The sequence below is a fragment of the Crocodylus porosus genome, unplaced genomic scaffold, assembly GCF_001723895.1.
Source record: "Crocodylus porosus isolate Cpor-Errol unplaced genomic scaffold, CroPor_comp1, whole genome shotgun sequence".
Classification (NCBI taxonomy): domain Eukaryota; kingdom Metazoa; phylum Chordata; order Crocodylia; family Crocodylidae; genus Crocodylus; species Crocodylus porosus.
The window spans coordinates 14,261,827-14,278,377 of record NW_017728926.1 but is presented as its reverse complement, the minus strand read 5'-3'; the positions used below and the strand labels follow the sequence as shown (position 1 = coordinate 14,278,377).

Sequence of the window (16,551 nt, the reverse complement as noted above, 5' to 3'; positions counted from 1 at the left end):
TTGGTACTGCCCATGAAGAAGGCATATGACTGGAACTGAAGGCGTCTTTGACTGTAGTAACAGATTAGTTGAGAAAATGCAAAAAAAGGAAAAGAAAAGAGAAATACCCCAAGGGCCATGGACCAAAGTAACCAATACCTTTGATAAGATTTATGCAAAAAGCCTGAACATTAGACAGGTGGTAGAGATGATGTTTTTGTTTTTGAAAGTGCCTTGATTTGGGGGTGGGGGGTTCCTTAATTAGCTGTGCTTAGTGATGTTAGCATTTAAATAGTTCTAAGGGGCTTTGAAGTTAACACCTCTCACTTCACTGTGGAAAATAAGGGAGGGGGTGACACTAATTGTGTAGCTGGAGGCCATTCTTTGTGTGGCTAGATTAATGATGCAATAAGCCATCAATTGTTATTTCACAAGGGAAAGGCCAGATACTTCCCTTTTCAAAGGGGAAAGCAGCAAAAGCAAGATGCCCTGAAACTGCAAATGTTCTTTTTCTTATTGTGTGGACTTGTTTTGAGTGTACAAACCTCTTCTTAAGCCAGGCATGAGCAGAGCTGCGTTTCCTGAGTTAATGCCTGCTCAGCAAGAAAAAAAAATCCCCCAATCCTGAAACGATTTACAGACCCTGTTCTAGAAATGTTTTGGGTAATACATGAACCGTGTTGCTTTTTGGGGCGACGTTTTTGTACTGGTGTACAAGGCTGGTGCATAAAGTGGATGTTTTGCTTGCACGGGCATAACCCTGCTTAATCTAGGATTAAACTGTTCAGGATCTGGGGATTTCTGGGGTTTGTTGGAGCGGTGGAGGGAGAGATTATGTGTACCTGCTCTCCAGACTTTTATTTCATGTTATACCGTATTTGCACTGCAACTTCGAGAGACAGGGCTTGGTTTAAGAATGCATCTTTCTCAGACCCTGCGATAACCTACTCCGATGGCTTAGTTAGTACTTTAGACTTACCTGTAATGAACTGCAAGTTCAAAAACCGCATTGTTTTCACTACAAAATCTATTTCAATTCGCCTCTGTTAAGAACAATATTACTTTTAAGATCATTTTCAGGTAATTGTTCATCAGGTTTAAGGAGTGAAATTTTCCAGTCTCTCCTCTTCAGTAGGGTTGTTTGTACGTACTGCACCCCAGTCAGTTGTATCTTTTCACTCCCTGTCATTTCTTTGCCCCCCCTTTGCCCCAAAATAGTTTCATCGCCTTATACAATGTAGATTTGGTACTACACCCCTTACCTATGTAAAGTGGTTTGCAATGCTTATGGTATCCTTGTCGTCTTTTTTTTTCTAAACTAGAGAAAGATGAAGCTAGTGGAACATAGCTGCGCTGATAGTACTCCATCCTGTTACTACCTGTGGATGGTATTTCTTATTCCAAACCACAAAGTCGGCCTGTCACTTTATGACTAAAAAAGGTTAAAAGGAGCACGTAGAAAAGGCTCAAGTTGGATGTGAAAAGATAGATACTAGGAATATAAAAGGTTAAATGGTAACTGCATTTAAACAGTTTTACGTGCATCTCCCGGCTCAGTGGGGGAGCCGCTCCAGCAGGGGCAGGGATCCAGGCTGCAGCATCGTGCGGCTGCTCCAGCAGCAAGGTATCTAGTGGCCACCTGGACAAAGTTGCACAGTGGGGCCCTCAGGGCTTAAATAAGAGCATGTGCTGCCATCAAGTGCTGTAGGGGTGGTCGGCACAGAGCCAGGTGCCCCCACAGCAGAGCCCGCTTACCAAGACAGCCACATCATGCCATGCCCAAGCAGTGCCTCCAGCCTATGGGTGCCCATAACCACGGGCAGTGCTTCCCTCCCACCCACCTTTCCCCCCATTCACGCCCACCCAGGCTTCAGCAGCTGCCGCTCGGCAAGAACCCATGGCAGCTCTTCTAGCCTGGGGGCACATGGCAGATGGACGTGCCATGCAGGATCATGTCCAAGGCATCTACCTGTACGCTTGCCCCAGGGCTGTGACTCCTCCTAGCAGAGGGCACTCGATCCACAGGTGGATGCTGCATTTCCCCAGGTAGCTGCTAGTTACCTCCCTGCTGCAGCCCCGATCCACAGCAGCTTTCAGGCAGCCCTGGCCAGAGCTGCTCCACTGAGAGCAGGCAGCACCAGGGCAGGGACCCCGTCAGACCGCACCACCCCACACTGCTGGTGCTGGAGCTGCTGCCTTCCCGCTCCCACATGCTCACCGCATGGAGCCTGCTGTGACCACGGGCTTCAGTCCCGGCTGGCGGCAGAATTTGCCACGATCCCACAGCCTCAGCCCCAGCTCCCCACGCTGCCCTGCCCCTCTACCACAGGACCATTTAACCAATAGAATTAGAGGAGCTTAAACAGGTGTTTTTTAAAACAATATTTGCATCTCTAATGGATACCATTGTTAATTAACAAATATTCTGCGTTTTAAAATAGCGTTTCAGTTTTGCTTCTAACCTTTCAAACCACTTGTTTTCTTCATGCATCTATTACATTTGAACAGGCTTTGGTGGTTTCCCATGCTAATGAATATAATATAATGACTTAGATGGCATTTTGTTGCATTTGGTAATCTATAACTATCTGTTTTTCCACTGTTTAGAAGAGATGCCCACTTTCTGTATTTCCTTTACTAACCTTTTGTGTTCCTTTAGCTTGTTCAAGTGTGAGTTGCATCTTGTATTTGTGCTATACAGCGTATTCCACTTACATGTGTAACATCTCCAGACTTTGCTTAACACAGTGCTCATTCCAGTTTTTTGGTTGCATTACATTTCCTTGTATTATAGCAGACTTCTTTTAGTTAAGTCCATGAACCATTTCAGTGACTAGCATCTTTGAAAGCCACTCTGTACTTCGTAATTAATTGCTGTATAAGCAAACTACAACCCAGCTGGAGCTGTGTCTCGCTACTTTTACTCCATTTAACTGGAGTAAAAAGGGGAAGGGGCTGCTTGCTATTAGAAGCCACAAAATTTACAGGAGCTAGTTTCAAGGCTACTAATACCACAGTAGTGGCAGAACGGCTTTCAGCCCTATGGTATTAGCAGCCTCAAAACTTGAAAGTGAGGGTGGCAAGTCAGCTTCAGATATGCTAATACCATTGCACCAACAGGGCTTTGTGTATTTAAGAAGCGCTGTTTCAATTAAGATCAGATATTTGCATGCTCTGGGTAAGTGCACAGACTTTTATCCATCCCAAGGCCATGTACTTAAATGGAATACAATGTAAAGCAACAGTTCTCTGCTTTTTTTTCCCTTCCCCAAAAGGGTTCAACACAAAACTTAGTGTTTTTCGGTTAAAATTTTGTTAAGAGTTTGGATGGTGTCTCCAGAGGCAAGGCAACAGGGAAACATTTGATTTCTCAGTTCATTAAAATCCCCAAATTCTTTATAAAGTTGGAACTCGGTGCTATTTTCAACAGCACACAAACAGAACTGTCCCTGTTTAACCTTGTTTCTCTTGTATCTTCATGGAGAGAGCATTTAAATTGCCATGTGATGACAAGATGAACTTTTAACCTGTGCACTTCTAATTTTTTTTCTTCTTACAGCTTTGCTAGGAAGATAGTTCTCATATCTAAACATTAAAGCAGGACTTGCTATTGACTAATGCGGATGTTATTCTCTCTTCCATGGAAAGAGCAAAAACTGAAGAAAGAACAACTGATCCCTATTTATACACGGAAAAAAAGGGTGTGCTTCTGCTGGCCAAATCCTCAGAGAGCTGTTGTGAAAGCTTAATCATTAATAGTAATGATAATAATGGTAATACTAATTGCCCAGTTGTAATTGGCTGGCACCACACCACACATAACCGCACTGATGTGATCTTCAAGCTCAGTACTTGAAAACTGTATCGAAGCCTGACAGTTTTTAGTGTAGGCAGAATTCCAGAAAATCCTTCTCCCACCTATGTACACACTTTGTGTGCGAGCCTTTAACCTTTATATCAACTCTTCTAATCCCTTTAAACCAAACGATTACACTTTAGAGTGAACGAGTTATGGAACAGTTTCCACTGAATTTGTATTTGGCTAATTAAAATAATTATATTAAGTTCAGAAAGGGGTCAGAAGTCATTCAGCCAATGCTCGTTTTTCTGTTTTGTGTCAGCGCGGTTAAGTCACAAGACCAGTCGTGGGATTTCATTTTTATTCATATGGTTAAAACCTCTTTGCTCAGATAATGGGAGCTGCTTTGAATAGTTTGCATTTCTAAGCAGGAAAGGGGCAGCCAAGCCCAGTAGTGATGTAGCTGGCAACAACCCGAACAGCTTCTAAAAGCAGTTCAGACGAAAGGAAGGGAAAATTGATCATTTCATCAGCACACAGTATAGCTATTTTTTCTTTTTGTACAAAATTTGTTACAACCAGGACCTCAGGCCACGTTCCAGCTGTCCTTAAACCAAAAGTTACAAAGTAATGACATAATCTTTGATCACTTTTTATATTGAATTGAAGGATACCCACAACTTAACTGCCACAGTAGGAGAGAAGAAAATGTGGAATTTATTACCGGTGGTGTGTGATTGCTGACCAGAACACTTAAAGGAAATGCCTTCTTTAAGAAAAAAAAATAAGCCTTTTTTCAACTATATATTTTTGTGTGATCAGCATATGATTTTAGTATTAGCATACTTTCCCTCCTCTGCTGAACAGGCAAGATTTCCTTTATATCATAGACCACATTCCACTGAAAAACCCTGCTATAATAAATGGTTTTGTTACAGGATGAAAATGTTAATCTAGGTAAGGATTTTGTTTGCATCTCAATTTGCAGTGGTGCAAGGGCTCAATCCTGAAGGCTTTAACATAAATTTATCCCACCAAGTTCATTCTTGTAAGGACAAGGCAAGTTGTAGAGTTGCAAGGTTGGGCCCTGGTTTTATAAGTGAATGATTATGTAAGACCGCGGTTTCTAATTGGTATACACTTCTGCTTGACATCAGTTTTCCATGTCTTAGGATATAGCAAGGTGCAATTCATTTGAGTTAGAACATAAAGGAAAACTATCGAAGACAATTTCCATTAAATAAATGCTGGTGAAAGGACCATCAAGGAGGGAGTTCAAAGCTAGAGTCCTATTATGCTGTCAAAGCACCATTCATGTCACTTACAGGACTGACAAATTTAAACTATTAAAGAAAAATGTCTCTCCCTAACAAAGCACATTTTTGTGACATTTCCCTCAGCATCTTACTGAGAAGCCATTTGAAAAGATGGTGAATTAGGAAATAGTGACAGCGTGAGCAGGGAAGGTTATTGGTTTATATTCTGAACACCTAGATTTTTCTGGTATGCTTTTCGGTATTTACTCTCAGCACTTCCTGGCTTCTATCTCAACTAATACCCGAAATGACCAGAAAGACCATCTTATCAATTGAAGTACTAGCTGCCTGTTAGGAGAAGGGAGAGCATGAGCATGTCAAAACTATCAGAGAGAGATGCCGATGATAAAAATTGGATTATTTTTTGGTTCCAGATAGTATTGTCTTCTGCAGTAACATAGGAAAATCCTACCAGTCATCCTTTTCACTTCCAGTATCGATTCCCAATTAGAGGTAGGGTTTTAGGACCTTTCTCCCCCACCCCCCTGTTCAGTTTAACATTGTAATCTTATGAAAGTGGCTAAAAATGAATAGAGCACTAAAAGGCAAATCCCCTTTTCTTTAGCTGGTGGTGATCGAATCACAGAATAGTAGTGTTGGAAGGGACCTTGGAAGATCATCTAGTCCAGTCCCTGGCTTAAGGTAGCATAGATTCATAGTTGTCAGGGGCTGGAAGGGACCTTAGATCATTGGGTCGAGCCCCCCTGCACTTGGGCAGGAAAGACCCCAGCAAGATGGGCGTCAAGATGCTTTTTGAAGATCGCCAGGGTGGATGACTCTACTAAACCATCCCAGTCAGGTGCATCTCACTAGCTCTTAAAAATATGCGTCTCTAGGTAGCCTCTTCCAGTGCTTAACCACCCTCATAGTGAGGAAGTGCTTCCTAAAATCCAACCTAAACTTCCATGGTTGCAATTTAAGGCCATTTTTCTTTGCCCTGTCCCCTGTGGGCTGCAGGGAAAAGTCTTTATTTTATGATAACTGAATTGAGTCATTTTTGGTGTTCTCATAACTCCTGCTTGAACCCGAGTGGTTTAATGCAAGTTTTTTTTTACTTGTAAATGTCTTAATCCTTCATTTATGTTATAAGTGGTCTTTATTTGACACAACAGCAGTAACGTTGCAGTGGTGTTGCTCAGATGTTGATTAAGATTTCCCTTGGATGACTTCACATCTTTCTTCTGTGCTGCAGTGCATATGGATCCTGTCAGTACAGCCATCTGCCAGTGGATCATCCCACATATTACCATAAACATGACACTGCTTCACCAACAGCCGTTTTTCAAAATAGAGCCACTTTCAAGTTATATTGCTGCAATGTTTTGAGATACAACCTCTTAACTCACTACAAAATGTAAAGTACAACAGTACAGACATATTTCTGAGTCTTGTGACAGGCTTATTTGCCTTAAAGCTTTTCACATATCTCTGTGGAAGGATAGCTTTGTGTCTAAATAACATTCTTGTGAGTTTTTTGAAAGGTTACGCTTAGGTCATTGGCACTTAGCTCTTTATTTTGATGGATTTTGCACAGGAAAGTTTAATTATATTAGTACCTTGCATTTATTTTGGTCAGGCATGTATGTGGCTTCCTATTAACCAGCACTCCAGAACACTTTCAACTTGCATAACAACAAAACACGGGTTAAATGTTAATTCTTAGTCCTTATCTGATGATAAAGCATTTATGGTGAAAGGGCTTGTTCAGAGATCAGGTCATGATTTGTCAAGAAACAGTAACTTTGTATTTCCAGAATACATTCCAACCATGTACTGTCGATCAAAACACAGTCAACACAAGACATTTGCTTAATACATTAAGCTGTTCAGTTTGATATATATAAAACAGACTTCATTTACTACTTTTGGTTGAAATAAGTGGACCAAATAACTTTACTGCCTACTTGAAAAGATTACTGATTTTTTTTTTTTTTTTTTTTTTAAGTTGAGGAACATTTTAAAAAATAGTTGCATATTGTATTGGTGTTAGAGTGCCGTTGGTAGCCATAATGGTCCAGGGAATATGCAAGAGATGAAGATTTTTGCGGGTGGTATCATTTATTAGATCAACTACATAGTCAGGTGAAAGTTGGACAGGTTTTGGGGTACAAGGCACCATTCTTTGGTCCGAGAAAAAAACAAGCACCTGAGAATTTGTCTAAATCTCTCCCAACCAGAGAGTTGGTCCAATAAGATATCATCCATGCTACATAATATATATGTTGACATACTATATTTTGTTAACTGCTTCAGTGTCAGGACACATTATAATCCCAAATAAAAAATTGCATTTTCAAAGAAGCTCAGGGCCAGACTGCACCTACAAATGGAGTTAGGTTTTCAAGAAGGTGTTGCTCAGCTTTAGTCATCTAAATAAGAACTGTATTTTTAAAAGTTTCATAGCTTCCATCATGATAGTTATGGCTGGTTTCCTCCCACCTCCCTCGAAGAAACCAGCTTCCATCATGATAGTTATGGCTGGTTTCCTCCCACCTCTGTACCCAGTCAAAAATCCAACCTTATGAGAGTTGAGCTCTTCTGAAAAATACAGGTCAGAATGATTGGTTACTAACTAAGCACCCAAAAGTAACCATTTCCTTTTGTGTATAGAAAGCTACTCTAATACATCAGTATTGTAAGTTCAGGTTTCCTTAATCAAATGGTATTTTCTTATTGGTAATCTTTGAAGTAGTGATCCAGTTGTAAGTGCAGCGACTGTAATTTTGCTCTTGTTGAAGTGAATAAAGCTTCGATATTAATTTCAGTAAGAGAACAGGTGAAAGTTACAGCTGTGTCTACACAGGTGATAGTGAGAATGCAAGTGTAGAAGTCTTTGGGAAGACACTAATGTGAGAAAAGCCGTGATGAGTATAAACTGTGGTAGTCAAGGCACTCCTTCAAACGAAGAAGACGACTCTTCCCATGCTATCATGTAAGAAAGCAGGAACTGATCAAGTTTTGAACTTTAGCGAATAACTACTGAATTTAAGGGAGTAAAATTGAGAATAGTATAAGCACAACATGTTTTTCAATAGAAATTGTATCTTAAAAAAGCTTCCTTTCCCTCCCCCCCTTCTAGTTTGCTGGGACTTTATCGGATGGGTTGGGAAAAACAATGGATAACAGACATCAAACTGAACGAGAGTACATTCGATACCATGCTGCAACTAGCGGAGAACATCTTGTGGCTGGAATACAGGGACTTGCTCACGGTAAGTTATGAATATATAGAGCAGAGTATTGCGATTTCAGCTACCTTGTTTACTGTCGTCAGAAAGCAACGGTATTCAGAAAGACAATGCGGTGCTGTGCGAACTACTCGTCTAGTCAGTTATTTGTAGCTTGAGGGAATGGAGAAATTGCTGGCTTTCCTTTTAGTGTGATTGGGATTTTAATTTTAAGTTTGCTTTTGTACACCAACACTAAAATTAAGGAAGAATATCAGCCAAAACTTCAGTGTCCATGTAGATTCATAAACATCCTTACATACTATTGGTCTGTACCAACAATGTAATAAAATTTTCAGCTAGTGGTAAAAAAATGAATGGTTTTGATGTAAGCTGTTGCTGCTCACCTTCAGGTCCCGCAGACCTTATTTCCCTTGCAGAATTAAGCCTGTAGACTTGCTCTACTTAAACTTTTAATAGACCCAAAAACCAATTGCAAAAGACAACATGGACACTTAATTTGATTGAAGTCTTACATCAGTTTAGCTTTAAATTAATTCTCTACTGAATTAAACTGAACCAATACCAAGCAAGTTTAAATTTGTTGAGTATTTTTATGTTGCTTTGCATCAGTTCCATTTGTCTGAAGTCGTATCTGTAATTAAGCTGTTGCAAACTTGAGTGTAGTCAAAATTTCAGTCATAAACATGAGTGTTCCTTTTCTGATTTTCAAAAACTTGTGTACTTTTACAAACAGAAAATTACAGGGCATTTGTTAACGGTCTCAAGTGTTTTCTGCGCAGAGTGAAATTTAATTCTAAATAATAAAAATGACACTGAAATAATCTTCGCAATAGTGAATAGGGTCAGTAAACAGATTACACTGACATTTGAAAGCAGGGCTGTTTAACTTAGGGGAGGGGTTAATATACATCCCCTGGGCTCCTGCCCAGCTGCCATTCTCCCTATTGCTTCAGCTATTGTGCCCCTGCTGATGGGGCAGTTGGACGGTGCAGGGAGCTGAGGGTGAGCCTGGGCTGTACGGTGCAGCAGGGGTAGGGAGGGGATTGCCTGTGCAACCAGGTGGTGCAGTCGGGACCAGGCGGGGAGAGGATCACGGGCACGCACTGGGACGAGCACATGCTGCAGCAGTAGAGGGACCTCCATGGGGTGTGTGGCCCAGAGGGAGCTATGGCTTGCCCTTGTGCAACTGCCAGGGCATGTGGCTCTTGACTGCTTGCAAGTTGGGCAGCCCTGTTTTAAATGGATCATATTAGATATCTCTTTAAAAGTAAAGTTCTTTGGTTATTCCCAGCTTCAGAATTTATGTGTTCTAAAATCTGGTATAAATTACGTTGCTAGGAACATCTGAAATCTGAAATATGTTCATGCCTAATGAAGTCAATTAGAAACATTTCATCGTGCTATTTTATCAGTTAATTAGCAGTATTATGTCTTTTGTTTTAAATCTGTTTCTTTTTAATGCTTCCTCTTTCCATTTCTTCAAAGAAGCAATTAACTATTAGATTCTGTCTGGTGAAATATAGGAATTTTCCCAGGTTTTTGCAATCTGTCATAGTTGCTCAAATGAAGTAATTTAAATGCTTAATACTGTCTGCTTCCCAACTCCTAAATGCATCTGGGTGCTGCTTGGCCAGTATTTTGAAAGTGGACAAGTCAAAAGTGCAATCAGTTGCTACAGAGTTAGAGAATCCGGAGCTGGCAGTCATCTCGGTAAATCAGTTTGTTGGGCAGTGGGCCAGAAAGCTTTATGATGCTGGAGAATGCTCTTCTTTGGCTGAGAGATGCAGTTTATGGAGCATATTGTTACACTGTACGTATTGTCATCCACTGCATTGAATTTTCAGTATGTTCCAAACTTTTTGCCGCCCTCAGGTTCTCATTACTCTTAAAGTTTTGTAAGAGCAAGGTGCACCTTCCCAGTATCAATATTAAAATTCCAGTTCGTGCTTTTGTGTTTTGTCTCCTTACATTCATCCTAACAATTGCCAAGTGAACCTAGTGTTCTCCAGTTCCTATCCTAAATCGTATAAAATTTTGTAATGTTAAATTGTTCACATGATCAGGTGGTGCTGGACCAACTCTTGTTTTTGTTGTCTTCACTTAGGTATCATTGGTGGATTGACAAGTGTAATAACTTCAACAGTGGAAGGTGTGAAAACCGAAGGGGGAGTTAGTGGTTTTATGTCAGGCCTTGGTAAAGGCTTGGTTGGCACAGTAACCAAGCCAGTGGCTGGAGCTCTGGATTTTGCTTCAGAAACAGCCCAGGCAGTGAGAGATACCGCAACTCTTAGTGGACCAAGGTCAGTAAATGTTTTACATTTCTAACTGATAATGTGTCTGCACACCCTAATGCAAAACATTCCAGTTTCTGTTCCTAACCCAAAGGAATGGTAATTGTACAAAATTGACTGCATAGTAGTATTAGTCTCATGCTCCCATTTTATTCCATTTCCTCCTCCTTAATATCTTGTGTTTGCAGACACTAACATGACCTTATTTGCTAGTAAGACTGGTGCAGGGAAACTATAATGTACAATAAGACATTATCATTGCAGCATATTAAAATAGGTTATGAAATTTTAAGAAATTAAATTTAATAACTCATCTTGGTAGCCTGAAGCAGAGAGGGACTGCAAATGTGGTTTTGGGGGGTTTGTTTTTTTCCCCATCTTCCATTAAAAGATCACATAGAAAGCAGGTCTTTCAAAGTGGTTAAAGAGTTCTGAAGATCTCTTCTAATGCTCTTGAAAAAACAATTTTTATTAAGGATGTGCTGGTATGACATTTGTGAGTGTGTGTGTGTGTATGCATGTTTTCTATATTGCAGATAGATCATATGTATATAAGATCGTACGTGGAAATAACATACCCCATAAATTACACAAGCTTGTGACAGTGCATCTGTACACACTCTCTCGTACAGACTTGTGCGTGTGTTTTAGTATGCCTTACTTTGACTAGTGTCTGGCCACCAGAAGTAAAGTTGAATAATGTTAAGTATGTTTGAAATAAATATGTGTTATTATTTATATCATAATTATTAAAATGAATGATCAGGGAAGAAGGAGGTTCTGCAGTTTCCAGAAAGCAGGATTGAAGGGAATTAGGATCTTAATTATTGTAGTTAAATGGCATTAATTTCTTAGGTGATAAGGATGAGCTGTGGTCTGACTGTTGTCTGCATCATAGTGCATAACAGAGGAGTAAAAAACCAAATCCTACGTATATTTATTTCTCAGGTTGGCGAGGGGGGTTTCTCCCTTTCTTCCTCCCTCGCTGCCCCTGAAGGGATCCTGTAGTCTTTCCATTTGGCTTTTCCATTTCCTGCATTTTATTATGCCACACTTAAATCCCGAGGTGTCTGCCATCTCTGTTTCAGTTAGGAACAATAAGCCTGATGAAGTGCGAGTGAGGTGCAGGAAACTTCGAAGAATGCAGACCTACACATACTTTGTTGTGAAAATAGGATGTACCAGCAGTTTGAACCACAGATGAGTAGTACAAGTTTGAAATGCATGTTATGACTCACAGGATCCAGTTAGCCTATCTTTTGTCAGTAGTGATAGATCTTGGTATAACAGGGCCCCTTATTCAACTTCCTTCATCAAATGTAAAAGTCAATCTGAGTAAATGACTAAATTAATATAATTCTGGCTTGGAGAGATAATGGGAGCTGCTAGTATGTAGCCACATGGACTTGGGCCTTTTATTTTATTTGTAGAATTAAAAGGTATGGCATCATAGTTCAGGTAAGTAAAGAAGAATTTAAAAAATCCACCTGCATTACATTAGAAAAATCATCATGCTGCGTCTCAGGCAGGCAGCAAGTTAGGGCACATGGAAACAGAGTAAATGTTCCTTCATACTTTATTAAAAAGTGTTTGAGATGTCTATGTGCTTATCTGTTTCAGTGCACTGTTGAAGTATGTTTCTGTTCATGAATTTCCACCCTGTTTGCAATATTGCCAGTAATTATGTCGCTTGACATTGAGAAACTAGCCAGGAAGCAAGGATGGAGAGGGCATGTAGCCATGTAGTCCCATTAGCCTATTACCTTTAGCAATTAACAGACTAAGCACAGGTTAGGACATTTGAATTGAACTACAAGATATAGCCACAATGGCCCAGAAATTATGCAAGAGGCAAGGATTTCTTAGGGTAATATATTTTATTGGGCCAGCTATGTAGCTGGGATAAAGTTAGACAAGCTTTTGAATGCAAGACATGCTTCATCAGGTCTAACAAAGAATGACTTGCATTCGAAAGCTTGCCTATCTTTATCCCAACTACATGGGTCATTAAATTTGGACTAAGTTTTGTTTGCTGTGTCCACCGAGCAAAGTTCTGCATGCAGTGTTCAGAACACCCTGTGCAACATTCAGAACTTGCGTATAACATTAGCTGGCCTATGAAATGTTGTGACCCATCATCACTCGTAAAGACAAAAAATACTCTTTCCAGTAACTAAGTCAGAAAACCTATTTGAGGCCACTACTTCTCCTAAAAGAAAATTTAATCACAGGTTTCCAGTCCGTGTACGGTAAAATGTACTCAGCCCCACCAACCATGTAGTTAGTCCACCTGCAAAAAATCCTTGCCCCTCAGTTTCCCCAGACATTTTGTGAAAGGTTGTAAGGTAATCCTATACCATACCCACTTTTTTTGATTTATCTATTTAATCAAACAAGCAACTTTTTCAGGGGAAAGGAAAGCAGAGAGCAACAACAAAGGATTTGGATTTGTTGTGACTGTTGTGTACCAAAATCCCTTAATTGCATTTGTTAACTGTTCAGCTATGTGTGGTTTGGAATCAGAATAAAACAGTGTTCCAAACTGAATGTGCTGGCTCAGGTTGCATTTTCTGCTCTGTGTGCTGGGCCATTTAGATGGTTTTTGGGTTTTTTTCCAAGTTAAGATCTATGCAGAAATGAAAAGAGAGTTCAAGCAGGGCTTCTTAGCAGTGTTGAACCTTGCAAAGTGGATGGACTCAAAAACTAACTGATGCCATGCCATCACTAAGCTCCCACTCCCATCTCAGATGCATGCCATGTATCTGTACAAACTCAGGGGCAGATTGTTAACATGCAAGTCAAATAGAGTTGTGGGTAAATGAACATTTTTTGCAATTCCATCTGTTGTAGCTTTTATGTTTAAGAGTGAGGAAATTTATTTCCTGTTAGTGTGGTATTTGTCTAAATGGGAAGAAGACAGAACAAGAGAGAAGAGAAATACCCTCCATAACCTTCCTGCTCTTTCACACTGGCACATCTAATAGTTTTCTTAGAGGTTCAACTCTTAGTGCTCGCACATCACATATTCCAAAGGTTAGATTCTTTCTGACAATGTTTGTTGGGACAGATCTGACCGGTGAGCTCTCACAACTACATATCTACATTTCATCAACTACGGGGGAAAAAATAGCTGGAACAATTGGTTTTAATTGCTTTTAACCAACAGATTTAAAATCTAGAGTTTTAGTGAGAAGCAGGGCAGTGATAGACTTGCTGCCCTTCTGCATCCCTGTACACTAGACAAATTTGTCAAATGAAAGCCTATGCAATTTAAGATGTGCCTGTCTTGTTAATGGGTAGATATTATCCACATTTTTCATTCAGTTCCGACCTCAGCAATATTTTTCACCCTCACCTGCTGCGGATGCCCAAAGAACAAATGTGATGCCATTTTTGTTCCCGTAGATCCCCTTCTTTAAATTCAGGCTTGGGAGAATTCTGCCTGAGAAGCCTGGGCTCCAGTTGTCTTGGAGTTGGTAGACGTTTCATTGTGTGATTGTGAACAGAAGGTGTCCCATACGGTTTGAGTAGTGTTCAGACTCCTCCCTTCCCATCTTTTTTCTCAAAACAGAAGAGACAAGATTGTTTGCTCCCAGGTTGTTTGTTTTTTTGTAAACCAGAACTAGAAAGGCCCCTTTACTTCCTAATGCTGTTTCTGGAACTGGCATTGAGTCTAAATGAAGTTTTCAAGAGCATGCTGACATTATGATTTAAAGGTCTAAATGTTCTTAAAATTAAAATGTAATATATGAGCCTGTGTGCTTAGAACAAGGTTAGACCAGTAAACTACGATTTATTTGTTTTTTCTACTTCTCATCAATATTATGAGAAAAAGTAATTATTTTTGGACTTTGAATGTCTTATTTTTCAGGGTGTGTTTATGAACAGCCTGTTTGGCAAAAGTCAAACTAGCAGGTTGCCGTCGATCCTCTGGATCATGGTTTACACTTAAGAGGGTCTGGTCACGAAGATCTTTGATGTGTACACCTAGACAAGAGTATAGAGGAGTGGAGGCTGCCCAAGACCTACCATCTCCCCTTTACACCACTGGGGCAGAATCCAAAAGCCAGACCAAGCCCAGACGCTCAGTGCCTTGATGGTTGCAGCTTCTGCCAGAGAGCAGCAGAGAAGAACTGCTGCTGACTGCCTGCCTAATGCCTCGGTCAGGGTGATGTCCCTTAGCTTCTCTCCACCCAAGGCAGTGGGGCCTAGGGTTTTGAGGCTCCCTACACCCGCCTTGTTCTAGCAAACTAAACTCAAAACTAAATTTACCTTCGAGGTGTATGATTCCTTGCGGATATTAGAGCACGAAATAATGGGACTCGGTTATAGTCTCTTAAGTGAGGGTGCCTGATTTTTTTTTTTTTTTTTTTAATTTATTTTTAAATGATTGCCAGCTTTGGCCACAAAACATTTTGGAAATCAGCTGAAGCATCGTTGCCACATATAAAAGAGCTAAGCTTCCACTAAAACAAAAAATGCATTCCAAGTGATGTCCTTTTCCTTCTGTTTGGCTGAACTCTAAATACTCCCTGAAGCTCAAAAGCTCAGAACAATACGTTTCTCATGATAGTGCAGCTTATGTAAAGCTCTTACCAGTTCCTCAGAAAAAAAATCTTTTCTTTGAATAAACTTATGAAAGTGCATGACTCACTTTCTGTTGGACTATCTGATGGGAAAAGGATATGTATTATTTGGTCATGGTAGATTAATATAATTGCAAGGAAAAAAAAACAGTTTTGCTTTTACCATTTTGGCCTTAAATTGCCATCGCTAGTTTAATGGAAATTGCTACGTATTGAGTGCACACCTTGGAGAAAGTAGTAGTCTGCAGAATAGGCAAAGGATTTTTGAGGGCATTTATTACTTTTACATTTGTTTTTCTGCCATCAGGCTTCTTTGAGACAATTGTTGCAATTTTTTTAAGTGTTCATTTTGTGTGCGCTAAACAAAACTCTAAAATTAGACATCAGAGTTAGCAGCTGTAATCAGAAAGTATTTGTCTTCAAACCAAAGGAATAGTAAAGGTCCTTAGGTGAAGAAGACCCAATTCTATCTTACTGTGCAGTTATGCTTCCAGGCAAATTGCACGCCTGTTTTTCAAACTCCAAATTATATGGAACAGTCCGTGTTTTGGTCCAAAATAAAATGTCTCTTCCACATCTTGGAGAGAGAATAAGGAGCCAATTATTTTTTCCATATGGCAGCATTTAAATGTTATAATGTTGTATCAGAGAACGTACTTAGCGTTTTTAGGCCTGCATTATACCTTAATATTAAATATTTTGTTCCAAAGATCAACAACTAAGCCCCAAGGCTAGAAATCTCCCACCTTTGTCTACAGTTTAACAATGTAGGACTCCAGTTAGGTTAGAAAGCTGAGAAGGTTACTTGGGTACCAAAATTGGTGAAAACATATGACTGTAATAGAAATATCTGAACCCAGATAAAGAAGTAGAAAACTGGAATTTTGAACCATCATACCTCGGTTACCCTGGGCATGTCACTTAAATTTTGTTCCGGTTTCCTCATTTGTGTGGTGAACAATAGGAAGTGGAAAATGTTAAAGAAGTCTTTAGTTGTATGGCTTTTAGAGTGTCCGCTTTCTTGGCACATGTTGCAGTCATCCACAGATTTGGGCATTAGAGATTTATTTCTTGACAGCATTCGTAAATGAACACAAGGGTCCTGCTCTGAGGAGCTTCCAGTTTAGTTCCTTCAGCATCTAGTTGTATACAAGCCCATTGGATCTTCTAATTACTACTCTTCTTTTTGTCAGTATTAAGAATAATGTTATTGTAGTCCAGGGCAGTCAAGTGTTATGAAAATATGTTATGGGGGTGTAAGTTGTAGCTGTGTTGGTCTAAGGGCATAGGCAGACAAGGTTCATTGTGTGAATCTGATATCTTTTATTAGACCAACTTAAATAGTTGGAAAACAATTATTAAGCAAGCTTTCGGGTTCAAAAACCCTTC

At 40.0% G+C, this 16,551-nt stretch overlaps 1 protein-coding gene across 7 annotated transcripts in view; it reads left to right on the top strand.

Annotated features, from left to right (window-relative positions):
- Window positions 1–16,551, top strand: part of VPS13D (vacuolar protein sorting 13 homolog D) — a 183,906-nt gene that overhangs the window by 126,776 nt on the left and 40,579 nt on the right. For all 7 annotated transcript variants that reach the window (XM_019541549.1, XM_019541552.1, XM_019541550.1 and 4 more), the window contains 2 exons: window positions 8,174–8,306; window positions 10,390–10,585. In XM_019541549.1, the coding sequence (XP_019397094.1) occupies window positions 8,174–8,306; window positions 10,390–10,585 (329 nt within the window). The remainder of the gene's footprint in view (window positions 1–8,173; window positions 8,307–10,389; window positions 10,586–16,551) is intronic.